At 35.4% G+C, this 22700-nt stretch overlaps 1 protein-coding gene across 1 annotated transcript; it reads left to right on the top strand.

The window, feature by feature from the left end:
* Positions 1 to 20706: 20706 nt before the first annotated feature.
* On the top strand, positions 20707 to 21657 carry LOC104662335 (olfactory receptor 52A5). Its single transcript, XM_010363340.1, has one exon. The coding sequence runs from the start codon at positions 20707 to 20709 to the stop codon at positions 21655 to 21657; it is 951 nt and encodes a 316-aa protein (XP_010361642.1).
* The last annotated feature ends 1043 nt before the right edge of the window (positions 21658 to 22700 follow it).

Genomic DNA, 22700 nt, shown 5'->3' with positions numbered 1-22700 from the left:
TAATTTTCTCAAAAATAAAATAGCCTCTGATGTTATTTCTTAATATTTTAGCCAGAATTCAGCAAACTTTTAAATAAATGGCCAAATAATATATAGCTTAGGCTTTATGGAAAAAGAGGCAAATTCAAGAATATCACATAGGCATTAATATAACAAGACAGTAAAATATATGTCCACAAATAATTTTTATGAAATTCAAACAATATTAACAACAACAATAATTGCATTGTCTTTAATTAAAGGTCCACTAATTAAAATAATATAATCCATTTTTTTTCTACAAAGTGTAGCTGAAAGTTAGAGTTTCCCTATCACCAAATTGAATACAAATATTCATCTGTGAAAATCATTCTTAACTAGTGGGCTATAGAAAAACAGGAAGCAGGCCAGGTTTGGGATGTTTAACAATTACCACTTTTAGTAGCACCACATATTATGTGGTAATATAGGACCAACAAAGAGAATAATGTGAAACTACAACATATTTGCACCATTTCCGAATTGTAATATCTCATAAAATATGTAGTCCAGAGTTCATATTGTTTAATTACTGTAGTCTTCAAATTTCAGGATCAGTCCCAAGCTGAGACTTACTGATAGAAAATAGAAAAAGCAAATGGGTCATTACAAGGAAAGGAGGATAACCAGGACCCTCTACCCTCTTACACACTTTGACAGGGACAATTATTGAAAACATTCTTAAACATAAAATTGCTTGAAAGATAATAATTTTTTTGTAAGGATAATTTTCAAGAAAGATTTATAGAAATCACAAAATTAACTTCCAGGAGATTACATCAATTTCAACAATGACTAAAATAATGTTTGCCTAAATTTTCAACAACACTAGTTATTACTGACATTTACCTTTGACAGTTTGATAGGTAAAATATGATTCCCTTTATAATTATCATTTAACAAAGAAATATTTGTGCTGCTATCTTCTTTTCCATTTGTACATTATGTGAAGTACTTCATTGTTATTTTGTTCATTTTTCTAATTTGTGTCCATTTATTTTCTTCTTGAGTCTAAAATTTGATGAGTAAATATTGAATTATTTCCAAGGGCTTTATTGCTCAGGACTTTACCTGAGGATTTCCAATAGGCTATTGGCATTTTCTCGTAGAATTGACTTCAGGCATAAAGAAGAAAAGAAAAAGAAAAGTAAAAAGTCTTAATATTGGAGATCTTTGACCTATTAGGAGCAGAACACTTGGTGAAAAAAAAAAAAATGCTTTCAGGCAGGGCGTGGTGGCTCACGCCTGTAATTCCAGCACTTTGGGAGGCTGAGGTGGGTGGATCATGAGGTCAGGAGTTCAAGACCAGCCTGGTCAAGATGGTGAAACCCCGTCTCTACCAAAAATACAAAAAATTAGACGGGGGCAGTGGCAGGCGCCTATAATCCCAGCTACTTAGGAGGCTGAGGCAGGAGAATCGCTTGAACTCAGAGGGTGGAGCTTGCAGTGAGCCAAGATCGTGCCACTGCACTCCAGCCTGGGCAATATAGTAAGACTCTGTCCCCCCCCACCAAAAAAAATTGCTTTCAGGAACTGACCATTCTAGCTTTTTGCACCCCTTCATTTAAATGTTCAATCTGGGAAAAATAACTTGCAACATTTGGCTCATTTCCACCCTTCTTGGTAGAGAACTGTCCTTTGGCAACAAGCCTTTTATGTTGGTATTCCTAAGTAGTCTCCATTGCAATGTGAGAATACAACAGTATTACCCTCAATTTATCGTTAAATTTATGAACTTTTGAGATTTGGTTAGCAGGCCTATTTGACTTTAATACTAAGCTGTATGCCTGTATTTAAACAGTATTAAAAATGCAGGTGATTCCCAGCTACTCGAAAAGCCTAAGGCAGGAGAATTGCTTGAACCCGGGAGGTGGCAGTTGCAGTGAACCGAGATGGATCCACTGCACTCTAGCCTGGGTGACAAAGCGAGACTCCATCTCCAAAAAAAAAAAAAAAAAAAAAAAAAAAAAAAAAAAAAAAAAGTGATATCCTACCACATCTATTTATAATTTCTAAAACTGCTCAGAATTTGTATTAATAAGGGTTCTTCAGGGTAAACAACCAATAGGTTATGCATACATGTATGTATATACACATACATGCAGATAGGTATACATATACATATATATCTGTATCTATGTATCTATATGAGATAGATTAATTTTAAGAACCTGCCTCATACAGTTATGAAGGCTGTCAAATCCAAAATCTGCAGGGAGAGCCAATAGGCTGGAGACTCAGGGAAGAGTCAGTGTTGTAATTTAAGTCCAAAGGCAGTCTCCTGGTAGAATTCTTTCTTGATTGGTGCAAGTCAGTCTTTTGTTCTATCCAGGTCTTCAACTGCTTGGAAGGCACATTATAAAGGACAATATGCTTTACTCAAAGTTTATTAATTTAAATGCCAGTCTCATCTAGAAATACCCACACAGAAACATCCAGAATAATATCTGGCCAGAATCTGGGCACTGTGCCCCAATTAAATTGACACCTTCAACTATTCAGAATAAAAAAAACCAAGGCAGAGAGCAGGTAACTACAGCACCTCCCGACCCCAGAGACTCAACATCATGGTTTACAAGTTACTAAAGAAAGAACATTGGGACAAAATAAAGCTTGTAGGAATTCATCCACCTTCAACCACTGATGTGCTAATCTCAGTATTGTAAAGATATCAATTCTCTTTAAATTTAATCTAGAAATGTAGAGTAATCTCAAGCAGAAGGCTATCAAACTTTTCTGGCATAAGTGCAAATGCTTAAAAAAAAGATATTCAATTCAAGAAGTAAAAGCTGAGAGTGAAATGTATGATAGAGTTCTGATAAATAACTCTGCCCTATATTCTAAGATTCAGTGTCTTTTAGATGATGACTCTCTAAAGAGTCGAGGACGGGAACGGAGGACAGTAACTGTTGTCCCCTCCATGCAAGGTCTGAGACTAACATACACAATGACAATTGCACAACCTTTATTTGTAGTGAACACAACTTTTTAACATGAAAAATCCTAAAAAGTATACAAATACAACAGATATCATGAATTAGTAGGTGAATTTAGCAAAGTTTAATGTATGAAGTCTACATAAAAATTGTTTATAAATCTACATACTGGAATCCAATAATTAGAAAATAACAATAGTTTGCCATAAAGTGTAAAAGCATAAGATACACAATTTATATTTAGGCAAACAATAAAATACAAAAATTTTACACTGATAATTACAAAACATTGTTGAAAGAAAGGCAACATCTAAAGAAATAGAGAGCTGTGCCATATGCACGGATTGGACATCTCATTATTGTTAAAATGTTAATTTCCTTAAAGTCATGTAAAGATTCAAAGAAATCCCAAATATAATCATAACAACCTTTTTTTTTTTTGCCATGAATTGAGAAGCTAATTTTATATTTTACATGAGAACTCAAAGGACCTACAGCCAAAGCAATCTCAAAATAAAGAATAAATGTTAAGTACTGAGAATACCTAACATCAAGACTTACTACAAAATTCTAATAATAAAGACAGTGTGATATCAGCATGAGGACAGCTAATGAAACACAACAGAGCCCATAAGTAAGCCCACATTTGTACAATCCATTGATTTTATACAGAAGTATCAAAGCAATTCAATGGAAAATAGACAGCCTTTTAAACAAAATTAGGTATTCATATATATCTATACATTTTATAAATATATATGTTTAATCTAAAAATTTAATACCACACAAAATATTAATCCAAATGGGATAATATAGAAGTAAAAAACAAGGCTTCTAGGAAGAAGAAATCAGAATACTTTAATATATTGAAGATTGGCAAAGATTTCCTTCTTACAACACAGAAAGCAACAAGATATGATCTTATCAACAATTTGGACTTCAGCAAAAGTAGACTGCTAAGAAAATTAGCAAGCAATACACAGACTATAAAATCATGCAAAAAAACTTAAATCTGAATTATATAAATAGTTTTAAAATTTTATATAAATAACTCTTGTAACTCCATGTAAAAAACAAAAATGTGCAAAACACTTTACCAGACACTTCATAAAGCAATACACTAATAAGCTCTGCAAAAGTATGGGTCATAATTTAGAAAAAACTTTTTAGTTAGTAAAACTGATTAGTTCATATTTTAGTATTCTATTTATATGATGTTCTAGGACAGGTAAAATTAATTGAAAGTAATTCTTTTTTAAACAACAATGCTTTCCCCTGAAAAGGTAGGAAAGGTCATGTTGGGAAAACTTTCTCGAGTGCAGGAAATATTCTATATCTTGATAGGATAATGAGTAACATATTTGCAAAAAATAAGTTTAAGATCAATACATTTTACTGTCTTTTCTTAGTAACAAAAGAGTATAAACAAACACCAAACAGCTTTTACATTTGCTTTTCGTAGTAATATTGGCTAGACATCTGGGAGTTATTTACTGGGTATTCTAGGCTTGAAGAAATGAGAAAAACTGTTGAGGATAATGGAAGATAATTTTTATACTTGTGAAGAAAATAATTACTTATATGGAAAGTATTGAGACTAGAAAGAATCTTGAAGGTTTGGATTCCAATTGCAATTGCAAGTATGGATTCACTGTTTTTAATAAAGAGAGACACAGACATACGCAAAGGTAATTACATGATTGTGTGTGTGTGCATGTATTTCCTCTGTTCACTTATAGGAACCAAAAGCAAGGAACAAGCAATGGCAATGAAAAAACAATCCTTGTTTCAAGATATTGATTTTCTTAATAACTTTGTTCACAGAAAAAGATCAGGGCTTTTTGGAAAAATATCTGTTTCTGTGGCTTGAGCTGGAAAAGCATAAAGTAATTTGAAATCACGATGCAGAGATAGAAAATAAGGAAGTACTCAAAGCATGATTGGAACATGTGGAAAGGACCCAAGTTCTAGTTGGAAGGAGCTCCTTATGGCATAATTTAGAAAATTTTGAGCATCAAAATAAATAATTATGGCAAGGATTGTAGCCCATTGAATAAAATCAGATTCTGTGAATCTATACAAATATAAGTAAAGCAATACAAATTTGGGAAAGGAGAATGCTCTTCCTTATAGTGTAATGCCAATAAATAAAGAGGAAAGGTATGATGCATTTAAAAATTCATAAACAGAATAATAAAACTCATGAGTGAAAGTGCTCTGAGGAGTGGACCATTTAAATAGTCTCAATAAATATATACTTTCACAGATTTCTATGAATTACAAAGAGAAAAATAGCAACTTACCATGAATCCAGAGTGACATCCCATTAACCAAGTGACTGAAACTAACCACATTAATATTAGAACATATCAGCATCATATGATTAATGATATTGTGCATGGAGAAAGGCTACATTATTCTGTGGCATTAAAAGCAAACAAGCAAAACTGCATAACCTGAATCCTAGTCATGAGGAAATGCCAAAGAAACTAAAATGATGGAAATTCTAAATAATAAATGGATGTTCTTCAAAAATTCCACTATCAAGAAAGCAAAAGAAGAGCTGAGGAGCTTTTGAAAACTCAAGAAGTCTAAAGAGACATGAAAAGTAACTGCATTAGTTGTTCCTGGATTGGATTCTGAAAAAGGAAAATACAGCTATAGAAGTCATTGTTGGGACTACTGTCTAACTTTAAACATGGACTTTATATTAGGTTATAATTTTATTTAAATGCTAACTGTCCTCATCTTGGTTATAATACCATAGTTATACAATATAATGTCTTTTCCTTAAGAAATACAAGCTTTAAAATTTAGATGTAAAGGGGCATCATGCCTCCTATTTATTTGTAAACCAATCAGAAAAAAAAATTCTCCATCTTCCTACCTACTGAACTAGTGATAAAGCACAATGGGGCAAAATATGAAGACTTTGTGATTATGGGTACATGTGAATCTTTGCATATATGTTATAGGGGAGTTTCTCATACTCTTACTGCAAAGTTCTATGTATTTAAAATTATATAAATAGTTAAAAAGTTTTAAAGTGGCACTATTTCTTAAACCATCCTCAATTCAGGAAAAACACCACTATCCATTCACTTGACTCATCCAAAAATCTAATCATTTTCTTTGAAAGTGACCTCAATTTCATACAATACACCTACTTAATCACCAATTGCTTGTGATTTGTTAAATAATTCTTAAACATATTTCCTTCTCTCCCACTGATGAAGTAATAAATCTATCATTACTTCTTTCCTATTTCAATCTTTCATAATATTGTATGTAAAATAATGAAATGTTGCATCTTTCGTTTATTGGTAATTTTTATATGACGTGTTTCAGAAAGTTACTCGAGTTAGCATTATAACATTAAAATCTATTTCTTCATCTTCATGTATTATGTTCGTTTTTCAGAGAGCCTTACGTTTTTGTTTTCATTTTCCACAGAAATTGAGCTGCTTGATGTATCTGTCTGCTGTTCTTCATATAGTGTGTGCCAACACTTGTACATTTTTGCACTGCTAGCCAGCTTTTAGACTCAAGTTAAGACAATTTAGTTAGAAGTGTTGTTTAATTAAAGTAATTTTCGGCCACTTCCCTGGTTTTGTCTACCCCTCTCCTCCAAGTTTTCATAGCAGCTACCACATTGCTCTCCAATTTTTTTTTTTCTTTCTTTCTTTCTTTTCTTTCTTTCTTTTTTTTTTTTTTTTTTTTTGAGACGGAGTCTCACTCTGTCGCCCAGGCTGGAGTGGAGTGGCCAGATCTCAGCTCACTGCAAGCTCGCCTCCTGGGTTTACGCCATTCTCCTGCCTCAGCCTCCCGAGTAGCTGGGACTACAGGCGCCGCCATCGCGCCCGGCTAATTTTTTTTGTATTTTTTTTAGTAGAGACGGGGTTTCACTGTGTTAGCTAGGATGGTCTTGATCTCCTGACCTCGTGATCCGCCCGTCTCGGCCTCCCAAAGTGCTGGGATTACAGGCTTGAGCCACAGCGCCCGGCCCAATTTTTTTTCTTTATGTAACTGCTTCCTTCACCAGGATCATACGTCTAATTTATCTGTGTGCTCACGATCCACACAATTCATGGCACATTTTTTAACTTGTAGTCAGTTTTATTGCAGATATAAAATCCCCTGTAAACATGTACCATCCCACTCTTCTTTAGCCATAAAGTAGAAAACAGCTTGAAACAGGTTAAATATCAGGTAAGAAACTAAAGTAGTAGTTTAGTATGATTGGCAGGATCTGGTCCTGGTGGTGGCTAGAAATGTCTATGTATTTATGTATGTATGTGTATATGTGTTTATGTGGGCATCTGACAGAATAGAGGCTGAGTTGAACCCTAATCCCATTTCCTACATATAATCACTGTTAACAGTATGATGAGGTTCTTTCAGATGATTTTAATATGTAAATGATGATTTTAATATGTAACTTATAGTTACAATGTATTGTTACCAGTGGGTCCTTGCTCCCAGAGCTCCCAAGATGGTGGCGGGCTGCTTCCAAGATGGTGGCAAGTCTAGTGTTCTCTGACCTGGAGTTCTTGGCCTCACAGATTCCAAGGAATGGAAACTTGGGCCAGCCCTGAGTATTACAGCTCTATTAGAAGTCGTGGGTCATGGAAGAGAACCGTGGAACCCAGTGACTAGTGTTCAGCTCAATTAGGACGAACCCAGGCACTTAGCTGTGCAGGAACAATGGCAAGCCTTTAGCCCCATGGAGAGTGGCAATGGGCGCCTGGCTGGATCAAGAGCACCGCCGACACCCTGCTGCATCCCTAGGGATGGAAGTCAGCTGTGGGTCTGTGGTGGCGGCAAACAGCAATGGTGGATGCCAGCAAAAGCTAGCTCAAGCTGTAACAAAACACGGACCAGAAGAGTGCAGTTGCAAGATTTAATAGAGTGAAATAGAGTGAAAACAGAGCTTCCATATAAGGGGAGGGGACCCAAAGGAGGTTGCCGGCTGGAATGCCTGGGGTTATAACCTGATCCTTGTCCCTCTCACTGTGCTCTCAGGCAATAGATGATTGGCTATTTCTTTACCTCCTGTTTTTGCCTAATTAGCATTTTAGTGAGCTCTCTGATTCCTTGGGTGTGGGCTAAGTTGCAAGCCCCATGTTTAAAGGTGGATGCAGTCACCTTCCCAGCTAGGCTTAGAGATTCTTAGTTGGCCTAGGAAATCCAGCTAGCCCTGTCTCTCAGTATCATATTAGTTTTATTTTTTCACATAATGTATTTTAATCACCTTTCATTGGCAGTATATAGAATCTCTTCATCGTTTATTAAGCTAATAAAATATTTCCATAGCATAGATGTAACTTGAATTATTTAACTAATTCTGAATTGATGAATAATTGGAATTTTTAAGTAATTTACTATTATAAACAGTGTAACAAGGTATTTGTATATAACTCTGCCTACTTGCTTAGGTATTTTAGCCTAAGATTTCAGGAGTGGAATTGATAAGTTAAAAGCTATGAATATTTGCTGGGTGCAGTGGCTCATGCCTGCAATCCCCGCACTTGGGCAGGACAAGGCAGGCAAATCACTTGAGCCCAGTTGTTCGAGACCAGCTTTGGCAACATGGGGAAATCCCATCTCTACTAAAAAATTTAAAATTATCTGGACATGTTGACCTCTACCTGTAGTCCCAGCCACTCCGGAGGCTGAGGTGGGAGAATCACTTGAGCCCTGAGGTTGGGACTGCTGAGTCATGATCATGCCACTGCACTCCAGTCTGAGTGACATAGTGAGACTCTCTCTCAATAATCATCATCATCATCATCATCATCATCATCTATAAATATTATAATAATCTATAAATCTATAAAAATCTATAAATTTATAAATATAAATATTATAAATAATAATCTATAAGTATTATAAAAGTTAATAGAAATTGTGCAATTACTCTTGAAAATCATCAATGTTATAAATAAAGTTTTGGTGCCACAAAGGAAATAGCAGTCAAATATAAAATTTTATTTTTAATTCTCAGCAAGGCAAGTTACTTCTACAGAAGAGTGTGCCCTTACAGATGGAGCAATGGTGAGTACACACCTGGACAAGGGAGGGAAAGGGGTTCTTATTCCTGACGCCCGTGGTCCTTACTGCTGTGTCATTCCCCTATTGGCTAGGGTTAGACTGCACAGGCTAAACTAATTCCAATTGACTAATTTAAAGAGAGTGACGGGGTGAGTGGTTTGGCAGGAAAAATGTTTATGAAATGAGTCAGGGTGGAGAATGAATCTGAATGAGTTGGAGTGGAGTAGGTAATCAGAATGAATGAGTCAGGGTGGAGTAGGGAATCGGAATGGATGATTCAGGGTGGAGTAGGTAATCGGAATGAATGAATCAGGGTGGAGTAGGTAATCAGAATGAGTCAAGGTGGAGAATGAGTCAAGGTGGAGAATGAGTCAGGGTGGAGCAGGTAATCGGAAAACGTTGCTTTACGAGGAAGTTAAGTTTAAAAGTAGAAGGCAAAGAATTGACCATACTGACATACTAATTCTTTGAAGAGAAATTCAGAATTTATATTTAGCACCAATGTACACTCTCTTTAATAGTATGAGTCTGTTTCTCTATATATACTCAGCCCCAAGTAACATCAATTTTTTTTTATTCTTGCCAGTTTTATAAATGAAAAATGATTTCCTACCATACTAAAGCAATCCTCCTGCCTTGGCCTCCCAGAGGGCTGAGATTACAGGCATGAACCACCACTCCCAGCCTGTATTTCTTTAACTTATAGTGAGTTTCAGTGTCTGTTTACATTGTTCTTTGGTCATTTGTATTTCATCTTATATAAGCTGGCTATCCATATATTCTGCATTTTAAAAATATTGGTTTCTTTTTAATATTGATGTATAGTGTGAAAAAAGTACAAGTATGGGCAAATGTAGTATAAAGGACAGTAGACAGATGCCTCAAACAGCTTCCTTTCTGTAGAAAATGAAAGAAGCGTAGGGCTCTCTGGAAAACAAAACGCAATACATGAAGATGACTAGATTTTAACGTTACAATGCCAACTCTAGTGACTTTCTGAAACATGTCATATAAAAATTACCATATGTATATTGGAGATTTTAACTACTTGTCATTTGCATTACAAATATTTTTCAGTTTGTCTTGAGTTTTTTCATGGTCCACATCAGTTAGAACTTTTTATTTTGCAAATAAGACCAACAACAAAAAACAGCTTAGAAAAGAGGATTGACTGAAAGTTCAAAGGTAGTTCATGGTCAGTTTGATTCAACCTTCAAACATTTTAGCCATTAATAAAAACATATTGGATAAAGCAATTAGAAAGTAAAGACCTTTAAAATCTTTAACAATGTGCATGAGCATTAATTGTTGCACTTGAATTGTTTACTTTTTTTTTTTTTGAGATGGAATCTCACTCTGCCACCAGGTTGGAGTGCAATGGAGTGATCTCGGTTCACTGCAAACTCCGCCTCCCAGGTTCAAGCAAGTCCCCTGCCTCAGCCTCCTGAGTAGCTGGGACTACAGGCACATGCCAACACGCCTGGCTAATTGTTTGTATTTTAGTAGAGACAGGGTTTCACCTTGTTAGCCAGGATGGTCTCGATCTCCTGACCTCATGATCCGCCCGCCTCAGCCTCCCAAAGTGCTGGGATTAATCGGAAGGACACATGAATTAAGAGATGTTCTAAACTAAAATAAACTCGTTACATAATATTTTATTTTATTACCGTAGGATAAAGATTTTTCTGGAGGGCGCGGTGGCTCACGGCTGTAATCCCAGCACTTTGGGAGGCCGACGAGGGCGGATCACGAGGTCAGGAGTTTGAGATCAGCCCAGCCAACATGGTGAAACCCCATCTCTACTAAAAATACAAAAATTACCTGGGCGTGGTAGTGGGCGCCTGTAATCCCAGCTACTCGGGAGGCTGAGGCAGGAGAATAGTTTGAACCTGGGAGGCGGAGGTTGCAGTGAGCTGAGATTGCACCATTGCACTCCAGCCTGGGAAACAGGGCGAGACTCCGCCTCAAAAAAAATTTTTTTTTCTACCATTTTATTGTTTTTTCATTAATGTACTTTGGTTTTTGGATAAAACTTAGGTTTACAGAAAAACTGAGTAGAAAGTACAAAAGATTTCGATATACCCCTTCTACCCAGAATAAAGATTTTGCATTTATATTTGAGCTATGCTTCCTTCTTGTTTATCAAATTACATCACCATATTTATTTATCATATCCTAATATTTCAAAACATATATCTAGTTTTTTTTGTATAGTATGTGTATACCATGCTAAGCCAATTATTATTTTTTAATTGTGATATAATTCATATACCAAATAATTAACCTGCTAAAGGTGTACAAGTCAGTGGATTTTAGTACAGTTAGAAAATAATGCAACTATCACCATCCTGTAATTTCAGAACTTTTTTTTTTTTTCTTATTGAGATGGAGTCTCACTGTGTCACCCAGGCTGGAGTGCAGTGGCATGATCTCGGCTCACTGTAACCTCCAGGTTCAAGCAATTTTCCTGCCTCAACATCCCAAGTAGCTGGGACTACAGCCGTGTGACACCATGCTCAACTAATTTTTGTATTTTATTTGTTTGTTTGCTTTATGTAGAGACAGGATTTCTCCATGTTGGCTAGGCTACTCTCAAACTAATGATCTCAGGTTATCTGCCCACTTCGACCTCCCAAAGCATTGGGATTATAGGCATAAGCCACCAAGCCCAGCCTCAGAACACTTTAATCACACCAATAATGAAATTCCATACCCACTGGCAGTCACTCTCCATTTCTTCCTGCTTCCAAATTCTGGTCATCACTCATCTACTTTCTGTCCCTATGGATTTGTGTATTCTGGATACTTCATATAAGCGAGTTTATACAACATGTTGCCTTTTATGTCTGGCTTCTTCCACTTAACATAATCTTTTCAATGTTCATTGATGTTTTAACATAAGTCAGAACTTCATTTCTCTTTATGATTAATAGTCCATCATATAGATGAGTCTACTCTTGAACTTAGTAGGCAATTCTCTGGTCAATATAAACTTCCATGATCCCTTCTTTTTCTGTGTGGTAAAGACATCCATCTTAATTTGTAAAATTCTACACATCATATACATATGGCCAGGCATTTCTATTTTAAATTTTCATATTTCATTAAAACATTTCTTTTCACTAGATGAATTTTATCAACGATCTATAGTAAAAGCTATTCAAATTTTGTTTCTGTTATATTTTAACTCAAATGTTTTGTTTCTGCTTTTCTCTGGAAAATATGTGCAGATAGGAGTCTTTTTAAAAAAACACTTTTTATTTCCTATTACATTTTTCAGAGGTATACATTTCCATTAAAATGCTTATGCAAACAATTATTTTTATTTATTAACATGAGTACTAAGGATCCATATCAGTCACCAAAGTAGTGAGTCATCTTGTGCCTAAAGCAGATGTTTTCCCCATGTTAACTAAATAGTATCTAGTAATGGGTTTTAACTAAATAGTATCTAGTAATATTTTTGTCTCCAGTATTCTATAGCATTGTGATTCCTTGAGGTTCACACATTTTTTTTTTGCATGTTTCCAAAAGTGTCTTTGGAGCCATTCAGTAGGTCTGTATTTGTTAGTTACTCTATAAATAATAAAGTAGTATTTAGATTTCGGAAGTGCACAGATTTTACCTGAGCCTGCTTCGTATCTATCTGAAAAGTATTTATCTTACTTTTCCCGAAGATATTTCATTTTATTTGGAGTTCGTATGTTGTTATTTGTGTCGGGGATTGTAATCCTTGTTCACATTGTTTGTTCACTTTCCTGATGTAAATACTCCGACCATGGCTGATTTCAAGCTACCAACATGAAGTCAGTGAAAGCAAAGCTAAGCAAAGCTGGAAAGAGATGCTTGAAACCAGCCCTTACAGGCATGATATGAGCTCGTTCTAGTATATAACTGTTCTTAATTCAATACCTTTGGTTTTTCTAGGCTGCGTATAATTTTATGGGAAGTTACTGACAAGATGGAGTCACTTGCTTTTTACATGTAAAAGAACAGGTCTCCTGAATAAGTCCAGATCCAATAACACAGGAGAAAAGCAGTGTGATTCCTGGTAAGAGCGTATCTCTCAGGCAGATGCAAGAAATACAGTCTTGTACCATGCAGAGAATGGGAATGTTTTCCCTCTGTCTACTTTAGGCCAAAGCTATCAATCCCTTTTCCTTTTTAATTGATGAGTAGAAATTATATAAATCTATGGTGTATAACATGATGTTTGATAAATGTATACATTATGGAATGATTAAATAGAGCTAACTATTAGTGACATGTGCACCTCACATATTTATCTTTTTTATTGTTGTGAGAATACTTAAAAACCTGCTCTCTTAGCAATTTTCAAGTATATATAATGATATGTTGATTAATTATAGTCACCTTAATGTACAATATATCTCTTGAACTGATTTTCTCCATCTAACTGAAATTTTTTGTCATTTCACCAACATTTCCCCAACCCCCCTGTCTTCCAAAAGTCTGGTAACCATCACTTTATTCTTTGTATTTATGAGTTCAACTTGTAAAATCCATTTTGTAAGGCACAAACTCTTTTCAACTGTAAAATCAAGTTTAGCCTAAAGCTGCCTCCTTACATATTTTAATTTCGGCCCAAGGGTTTCTCTGTATATTGTGAACTATAGAAAGTGGAGGTATAAACAGACGGTAGTCTATACTTGCGCTAATCACTGAGTTTTTGTCAATCAAATATAGACAACCTCTGGAACTATGTTCAAATAATGCAAACGCCAACCTGTAATCAATTCAGTTGTTTCCGTACCTTACTTCTCTTTTCTGTTACCTCAGTTTCCTTTTTCTGTCCATAAATCTTCCCCCATGTGGCTGCGCTGGAGTCTCAGAGCCTACTCTAGCGGGGAGGCTGCCCAATTTGCAAATTGCTCATTTAAACTTTTCTAAATTTAATTTGGCTGAAGTTTTTCTTTTATCACAACTAAGGAAATAAATGTTAAAAATTCTAGTCTCCAATGCAAAGTTGATACAGATATTATGACTGCACTAAAATTTTTGAAAAATACGTATCATTGTGTCAGAATTCTGACATGACTGGGACAACTTGAGGAAGGCTGGTTTGTATATAAGAAAGATTTGTGTCACCAAAGCTCATGCACAAGAGGCTCAGAGAGTGACTGTGATTGAGGCCCTGAGGTACACTTTTCAAAGTCAGCCTCTTTCATGAACCTAATGAGAAATAATTGCCTGTCATACTGGAATTAAACTACAAAAATATTCCTTTAATTATCTGTCAGCATTTGTCTATACTTATTAGTCTGAATATTTCAAGACATTTTAATTTCTCTTTATTAGCTCATTATTTTTATAATTAAGTGCTGTGATGGCATTGTCATCATGGTACACTGTCATCTCTTATGAATTTGTAAAAGGGAGTTCATTTTGGTTCCAAGTCCTGAAGAGATTGAGTATTTTTGTTTCTGTTTTGTATTTTTAGATACAGAGCACGATTAGTTAATGAATCTTGTGAGTTCTTAACCAAATTCTGCCTCTTGTCCCAAGTGGTCCTCAAAGCTGGCCAGAGATTTGTGAGATCCCAATCCCAAAGGGGCCTTTTATAATACAAAATGCTGAGGGTTCACTGCCTGAAACATTAAAAGAAAAAAAAGAGAGAGAGTTCTACTCTATGACTTCTGCTTATAAGTCCATTGATATCTCTGGTAAGTCTTTGAGCTTGAGATTCTGCATTATATTTGGGAAATTGGAGAATTCATTCTAAAGAGAACATATATCTTCTGCGATTCAATATGCCAGAATGATAAAAATGCAACAGAATCTTAAAATAGTTGAGTGTTCAGACTCTAAAATGACGTCTCATGGTATCTCATGGTTTTCAGAATATTTATGGATCAGTTGATGAAATGCTGGGTGACAAATTTTAAAGTGAGATTTAATAATGGGAGGACATCTAGAGAATGATTATCTGGGCTGATAAGCAAATGGAAAGCTTATCTGTTAAAACCCGAGAAAACTGAACGTGCCTAGACTGGGGAAGGAGAAATGCTCACTGTGCCATCAAATATGTGAAGTTATTTCATGGGATAAGAAGGATAAAGTCTTATGGAAAAATAGCTGGTGCCAATCAACATGTTTTTGTTTATTTCTCAATATTTGAAATGGATTATGTCATTAATTTTTACAATCACTCTGTAATGTGTCTCTTTCTATTTTACCAATGAGGAAACTGAGGTAGTTAGAATTTCACAACTGGCTCAAGGGCATACAAAGTCAAGCAATAGCAGGTCTAGGATTTGACCTCTCTTGACTGGCTTCAGGTTCTGCAGAATTCACTGTCATAGACACTATGACTGGTGTCTATTATTAAAATGTAGATTTCACACCTTCATGAGAAATTAAGAGGGAGGCGGCTTGTGGCTATGTATAAAGACCTAGATGAGGTTGGAAGCTGTATTGCAATGTGGCACACTATCTCAGAAAAAAAAAAAAAAAAAAAAAAAAGAGGGAGAGTTTTCTGTCATGGGAAGGTTTCAGGCAGAGATCAAATGGTGAACTTTAAAGATGATATAAAGGGATGAGATTTCTGATATTGTGGATAGTATGGATTAACTTTAGGAGGGAGTGTAAATTTAGACTCCTAAATCCCTTAGTACTTTTAGAACCTTGGAATTATCTTGTATCAGAACTGGAGTGGTAGTTATTTAGGGTTTATTCACACATCCAAGATGTAGGTTTCTAGAGTGTTGACTTTAGCCCAGGAATTTCAAGGGGTTCAGGGAGCTTTCTTCTTCTTTTAAACATATGCATACTTGTGCAAACAAAGTTCTTCCCTAGGTTGCCGTTTCTCATTTAGTGCAGTAATTCTCAGCGCAAGAACATGTTTTGCTCCTCTCTCAGTTTACCCTTACATCACGTGGGTGAGTCCTCACAGATTTTGATTTGTTGTTAATCCTTCACTATTGTCACATTACTTTATAATATCTCATCTGGACTATCACAAATACCTTTCTAGCAAGATCTTACTATGCCCTAGTTTTCATTCCCTTAAAATCATTTGCTAACCTGCTAGCAAATAAAATTTTTAAAAGGCCAAATTTCTGGCCTATCACCTACAAACTTTTAATTACTTGGCTTAAAATAGTAACTTTACATTTGATCCTTTCCTTTTTACATTTGACCAACTAATATTTCTGCTTATGAACTAATTTATGTAGTAAAATATTTATTGATATGTATTTCCAGCATATGTTTCACACTTCTGTGATTTTATACAAACTATTTTGTTTTTAAGGACTGTTCTTCTCTATCTCCTTTATCTGGCCAGTATTTACTGAAGAATTATTTCCCTCAATACCCAGTTTTATTCTGCCCAGTTTGATTTAAGATACATAAATTCATCAATCTTTATTTAATTAAGGGCTTATTTTCCCCTCTAATATGAAGTATTAGGTTATAACTGCTAACAACCAGTGATATGTCCCTCTCCATGCATCCAAGGGACATCTGGCAATGCTTGAAGGCATTTTTTATTGTTGCTGCAAGGAAGTGCTACTGGCATTCAATGGATAAGAGCCAGAGATGCTTCTAAACCTTTTACAATACAGATGATATCTTCCACAATAAATAATTTATTTGGCTTAAAATGTCAGTGCTGAAATTGAGAAAGCCTGCCCTAGAAAAATAAATTAGGCCTATTGGAAGGTGGAAGTGGAGGTGGAAATAGAAATGGAAATAAAAAACTATCCAGAAGAAAGGTCATTATTTTCTCAACCTGATCTATGGGCTTTTTGATTGAAGGCTTGCTTTCTATTTCATTTACTTGCTATTTTGTTCACTTGCTTCATCATCTTTTTGCTGTCTTTTCTCTGACTACACAGTACATACTTTGTCAAAGCTTGAATTTGTATGTTACCTTTCAGGGAGTCTCCAGTGCAACTATTACTCAAGTGGCCCTGTTGAATTAATCAAGGCAATATTTCTGATAAAGGCAATACTAAATATTTTTGAGCCAAATTGGAGATTATTGCCCAGTATATGTGTCAACAAGAAAAGTCAAACTCTGTAAAATATTTGAAGAGATTTATTCCGAGCCAAATATGAGTGACCATGGCCTGGGACACAGTGCTCAGGAGGTCCTGAGAACATGTGCCAAGGTAGTCTGGGTGCAGCTTGGTTTTATGCATTTTAGGGAGAAATGAGACTTCAATAAAATACATTTAAGAAATACGTTGATTATGTCCAGAAATCAGGGGTGGTTCCAGGTTTGTAGGTAGGTTTAAAATTTTTCTAATTGGCAATTAGAAAGGAATATCTGAATTGCAATAAGAGGTTATGGAGATCAAAGTTTTATCATGCAGATGAAGTCTCTGAGTAGCGGGCTTGAGAGAGAACAGATTGTAAATGTTTCTTATTAGACTTAAGGTCTATGTTGATGTTAATGCTGGAGAGATATAATGAGGCATGTCTCACCCCCACTTCCCTTCATGGCCTGAACCAGCCTTTCAGGTTAAATTTTAGAGTGCCCTGGATCAGGAGAAAGTTCATTCAAATGGTTGAAGGGACTTAAACTTTTACTTTTTATTTACATTCGGATGGTATGTTTTCAAGAAGTGGACATATATCAAACAGGTAGCATATAATAAACATGTTGTATACTTTGTGTCCTATACCTATGTGGTAAATTAAAGTGACTGAGGAGTAATGTCCATCAGAGTCTTAACAAGTTCACTGATGAAAATAGTTGGTATATTTTTACATCACACAGCCTAATGTAATTATACTCTGATACATAGATCTTTTAATCCTTATTTATAGAATTATGTTTATAAAATCTCAGAGGACACAAATTTGCATATTTTGTTCTTTCTGGGTAAATACAGCATAAAATTTTGATCCGAGTATATTTACTTATAACAAGAAGTCCTAGGCTTTCATTAATATAATCAATTATATTAATATTAACATTAATATATTAATATAATCAATGGTAATTTCATAAGTTAAGAATGTAAAATGTTTAAAGATATTAATTAAGTGATATTTAACACATATTTAATAAATGGTACATGTTACTTTTTGAAGTCCAAGCATTCAGCAAAATGTAGATAACTGATAAATATGGAATAAATAAAATTATCTTTGTTTCTCAATTGCTTCAAACAATATTTGGATCATAGTGGATACTTAATAAATCTTTGTTAATTAAAATCATTAAATAATAAACATCGAATTTATTTCTGGGATAAGTTTTATGGAAAGAAAGAAAGAGATATTTCTGCAATTACTGGAGATAGCTTATATGTGCTCTTTCACTTCCCAGAAACAATCTAAGTATATCAGGGGAAAAGGAAAAAATTAAACAAACAGACAAATGAAAGGTGATGAAGCTGGCAGGTTGGTGGAATTTTTCCTTGTTGGCCTTCCAATACTATCTCTATCTATTTTGCAGTCTACTTAAATTACTTCAGAAAGTGAGTTTTGCAATTACTAAAAGAAAATACAGGTAATATGTAAATTATTTAATATTTTACATATTTTGTGGTGCAAATAATTTCTTGAAACAGAGATTAATTCAGACAATAAAAAGCCATTGAGCTTTGGATGATGAAAAGGCAAAGCCACTCTACACTGAAACTTGTCCCCTGGTAACAGAGATAGGAGGCTCTGAAAGCCTAGAGTGTTGCATGTTGGAGTTACCAGTGAAGGGCAGAGACAGAAAAGAGTGTTGAAATAGTCCTATGCAAAATAATGTGCCAAAGAAAATGTTCACCTCTACAGAAATAATTGTATTTGAGTGGATAGAAGATGTATAGATATATAAAGCTTTATGTAAATAAAAAAAAACGTTTTTCATGTAATTTCAAGTTGTTAAGAAGAGATGATGGTTCAGGCTTAGGGAGGTAACAATGCCTATTTCCAGGTAATGAAAATTAAAGGGTATATGTTGGCAATTGATATTAAATACAAGAGATGTGCACATGGCAGAGCATGGTAGGTGAGAATAAGCTTTCATAGGAAGTGCTGAAGAAAAGACCCATGAATTCAAAGATAAGGAATTAATTTTGTTAGAGAATGCACAGGACAAGGTATAAGACATATGATTGGGTTTTGAGAAGACACTGAAAGTTTGAAAAATTAGGTTGAAAGAATTTTGAGTCTATATGAGAAGAATCAGACTATGAAAAAAACTAACCTAAAAAAAAAAAAAAAGCAGTCAATGAATTTCAAAACCAAAAAACATTTTATTCAAACTTGTCTTCTGATTGTGACCAGAATGGTCTACCAGCACTGTGGATCCTTTCTTTTCTTCTTCTTCTTCTTTTTTTTTTTTTTTTTTAAGACAGAGTCTAGCTCTGTTGCCCAGGCTGGAGTGCAGTGGCACGATCTCAGCTCACTGCAAGCTCCGCCTCCTGGGTTCACGCCATTCTCCTGCCTCAGCCTCCCAAGTAGCTGGGACTACAGACGCCCACCACCTCTCCCGGCTAGTTTTTTGTATCGCCCGGCTAGTTTTTTTGTATTTTTTAGTAGAGACAGGGTTTCACCGGGTTAGCCAGGATGGTCTTGATCTCCTGACCTCGTGATCCACCCGCCTCAGCCTCCCAAAGTGCTGGGATTAGAGGCGTGAGCCACCGTGCCTGGCCTGTACTTTCTTAATAGTATGTCTGATGGCTAGAAATGCTCTTAATTTTAATTAAGTCCAATGTATACATTGGCCTCCCAAAGTGCTGGGATTACCTGCATGAGTCACCAAGCCTGGCCATGGTGCAACTACTTTTCAATGTGTATGTATTCATTATACCATGTGATTGAGAGATATTTTATATATATATACATTTAAATATAGCACACCATGTGGTTGAGAGATGGTTCATGTTTATATACATTTAAATGCAGTCTCCGCTGTATGCAGCTGTTTAATATATGTTTACTGAACACAGACATAAATTGATTATAGTAAATTTTTTTTTTTTTGAGACGGAGTCTTGCTCTGTCGCCCAGGCTGGAGTGCAGTGGTGCGGTCTCGGGTCACTGCAAGCTCCGCCTCCCAAGTAGTTCATGCCATTCTCCTGCCTCAGCCTCCCGAGTAGCTGGGACTACAGGCGCCTGCCACCATGCCTGGCTAATTTTTTGTATTTTTAGTAGTTTTCACCGTGTTAGCCAGGATGGTCTCGATCTCCTGACCTCGTGATCTGCCTGCCTCGACCTCCCAAAGTGCTGGAATTACAGGCGTGAACCACTGCGCCCGGCCTGTGGATCCTTTCTTTATGGCTAATGTAGATGAAGTCTCATTTTAAAATTCTTTGCTTTGCATTAAATATTTTTTTTTTTTTTTTTTTTTTTTTTTTTTTTTTTTTTTTACAATTTCAATTGGTAAGTCACAGAAAAAGCACATACGCTGAGTAACAAACATAAAATACTGTTGATCCAGTAGTCATGAACCAGAAAGAAGTGATCTAATCCATTTAATTTTGCCCACTGAAAATGATTAAGACATGGAGAAATAGAACCTGATGTTCGTCTTTCAGTGACTTTGGTAAAGGAGACAGAAAATTAGAGAAGATTAGTTAGAATAGAAAATATAACATGATACACTCCTAAAATAAGTAAAGTATATTTTCCTAAAATAAATTAACATATTTTTAATTTTTAATTCATCAAGGCTCAACAGAGAATAGAAGATGAAACAGCAAATCTACTACTTGATTCTGCTGAACAAATCATGCTGACATTCAATGGCTCAATCTTCATGCCCTCTGCATTTATACTAATTGGGATTCCCGGTCTGGAGTCAGTACAGTGTTGGATTGGGATTCCCTTCTCTGCCATGTATCTTATTGGTGTGATTGGAAATTCCCTAATTTTAGTTATAATCAAACATGAAAACAGCCTCCATATACCCATGTACATTTTCTTGGCCATGTTGGCAGCCACAGACATTGCACTGAACACCTGCATTCTTCCCAAAATGTTAGGTATCTTCTGGTTTCATTCGCCAGAGATTTCTTTTGATGCCTGTCTTTTGCAAATGTGGCTTATTCACTCATTCCAGGCAATTGAATCAGGTATCCTTCTGGCAATGGCCCTGGATCGCTATGTGGCCATCTGTATCCCCTTGAGACATGCTACCATCTTTTCCCAGCAGTTCTTAACTCATACTGGACTTGGGGTGACACTCAGGGCTGCCATTCTTATAATATCTTCCTTAGGGCTCATCAAATGCTGTCTTAAACATTATCGAACTACAGTCGTCTCTCATTCTTATTGTGAGCACATGGCCATTGTGAAGCTGGCTATTGAAGATATCCGAGTCAACAAGATATATGGCCTATTTGTTGCCTTTGCAATCCTAGGGTTTGACATAATCTTTATTACCTTGTCCTATGTCCAAATTTTTATCACTGTCTTTCAGCTGCCCCAGAAGGAGGCACGATTCAAGGCCTTCAATACATGCATTGCCCACATTTGTGTCTTCCTACAGTTCTACCTTCTTGCCTTCTTCTCTTTCTTCACACACAGGTTTGGTTCACACATACCACCATATGTTCATATCCTCTTGTCAAATCTTTACCTGTTACTTCCACCTTTTCTCAACCCTATTGTCTATGGAGTGAAGACCAAGCAAATTCGTGACCATGCTCTGAAAGTGTTTTTCTTCAAAAAAGTAACTTGATCTTTAGTGACTCCTATAGAGATTTAGGGTTGTCTCTAAGTAAAAACCTAAATGTAATGAAAGTCACAGATCAATATTCTCAAACTACTAGCTCAACACATAACCGTAATTCTAAACTACACCTCACTTTTTAGTATTTGCTTTGAATCTGTATTTTGATAAATTTGGAATCATTTATGTGTCTTATCTACTTTATCTGAAATACTTATCAATATAAAAATAATATGAAATCAGTAATACCAATATCTGCAACATGAAATTTATGTAATTCAACCAATGACTATAAACACCAAGGAATTTACAAGGAGAGAATGCAAAAAAAAATTGAAAAATATTAAACATATTCACAAATATCATTTTTAGGAAAATAAAATCAGGGATCTGGGCTTACATATCAAATATCCTTCTAGAACCACACAATTTTATTGATTTTTACCTAATTTGAATTTTACTCAAGTTTGGAAGTTTAAGTTCGATAATTGAACATACAAATTCTGTTACCCACTGAAAGCATCTTGAGTACAGAAACTGTATCTTATTTACCCTTTATCAGCAATACAGAGGACAATGCCTGAGAATTCTTAGAATCTAAGTAAAAATGACATTGAATAATGAACAGAGTAAACATTTTCTTTGTGTCAATTAATGGTATTCAAAAGCCACAAATTTGGAGACTCTAAGGTAATATGCAATCTTACCATACAGAAAACCTGCATACTAGAGATTATATTTCCCTATTATCAGGGTAAAAGAAAGGTGAAGACTTGAAATAATCATTATGCAAACTTGAAATAATATATTGGCTAAACACAGAACTGACATGTAAGAAACCAACTCCTGAATAAGGACTTTAGTCAAGACAGAACCAAACAAATTTTTTTTTTTCCTAAGAATCAAGTTGACAGAGAGAGTCATCTGAATCACTAATTTTGAAAAGATGCATGGTCGAAGGAATAAATAATACAGTAAAACGTTCTGATGTAAAAAATCATGTCATTCAAGAGGCAGATATAGACACTTCAGGGGGGGCGGAGCAAGATGGC

This window comes from Rhinopithecus roxellana, chromosome 15 (assembly GCF_007565055.1).
Source record: "Rhinopithecus roxellana isolate Shanxi Qingling chromosome 15, ASM756505v1, whole genome shotgun sequence".
In the NCBI taxonomy this organism is placed as follows: Eukaryota; Metazoa; Chordata; class Mammalia; order Primates; family Cercopithecidae; genus Rhinopithecus; species Rhinopithecus roxellana.
This window is presented reverse-complemented; position numbering and strand designations above follow the sequence as displayed.

Bases quoted from the DNA above. Each gene is read 5' to 3' on its own strand.
- LOC104662335 (XM_010363340.1), top strand. From the start codon at position 20,707: ATGCTGACATTCAATGGCTCAATCTTCATGCCCTCTGCATTTATACTA.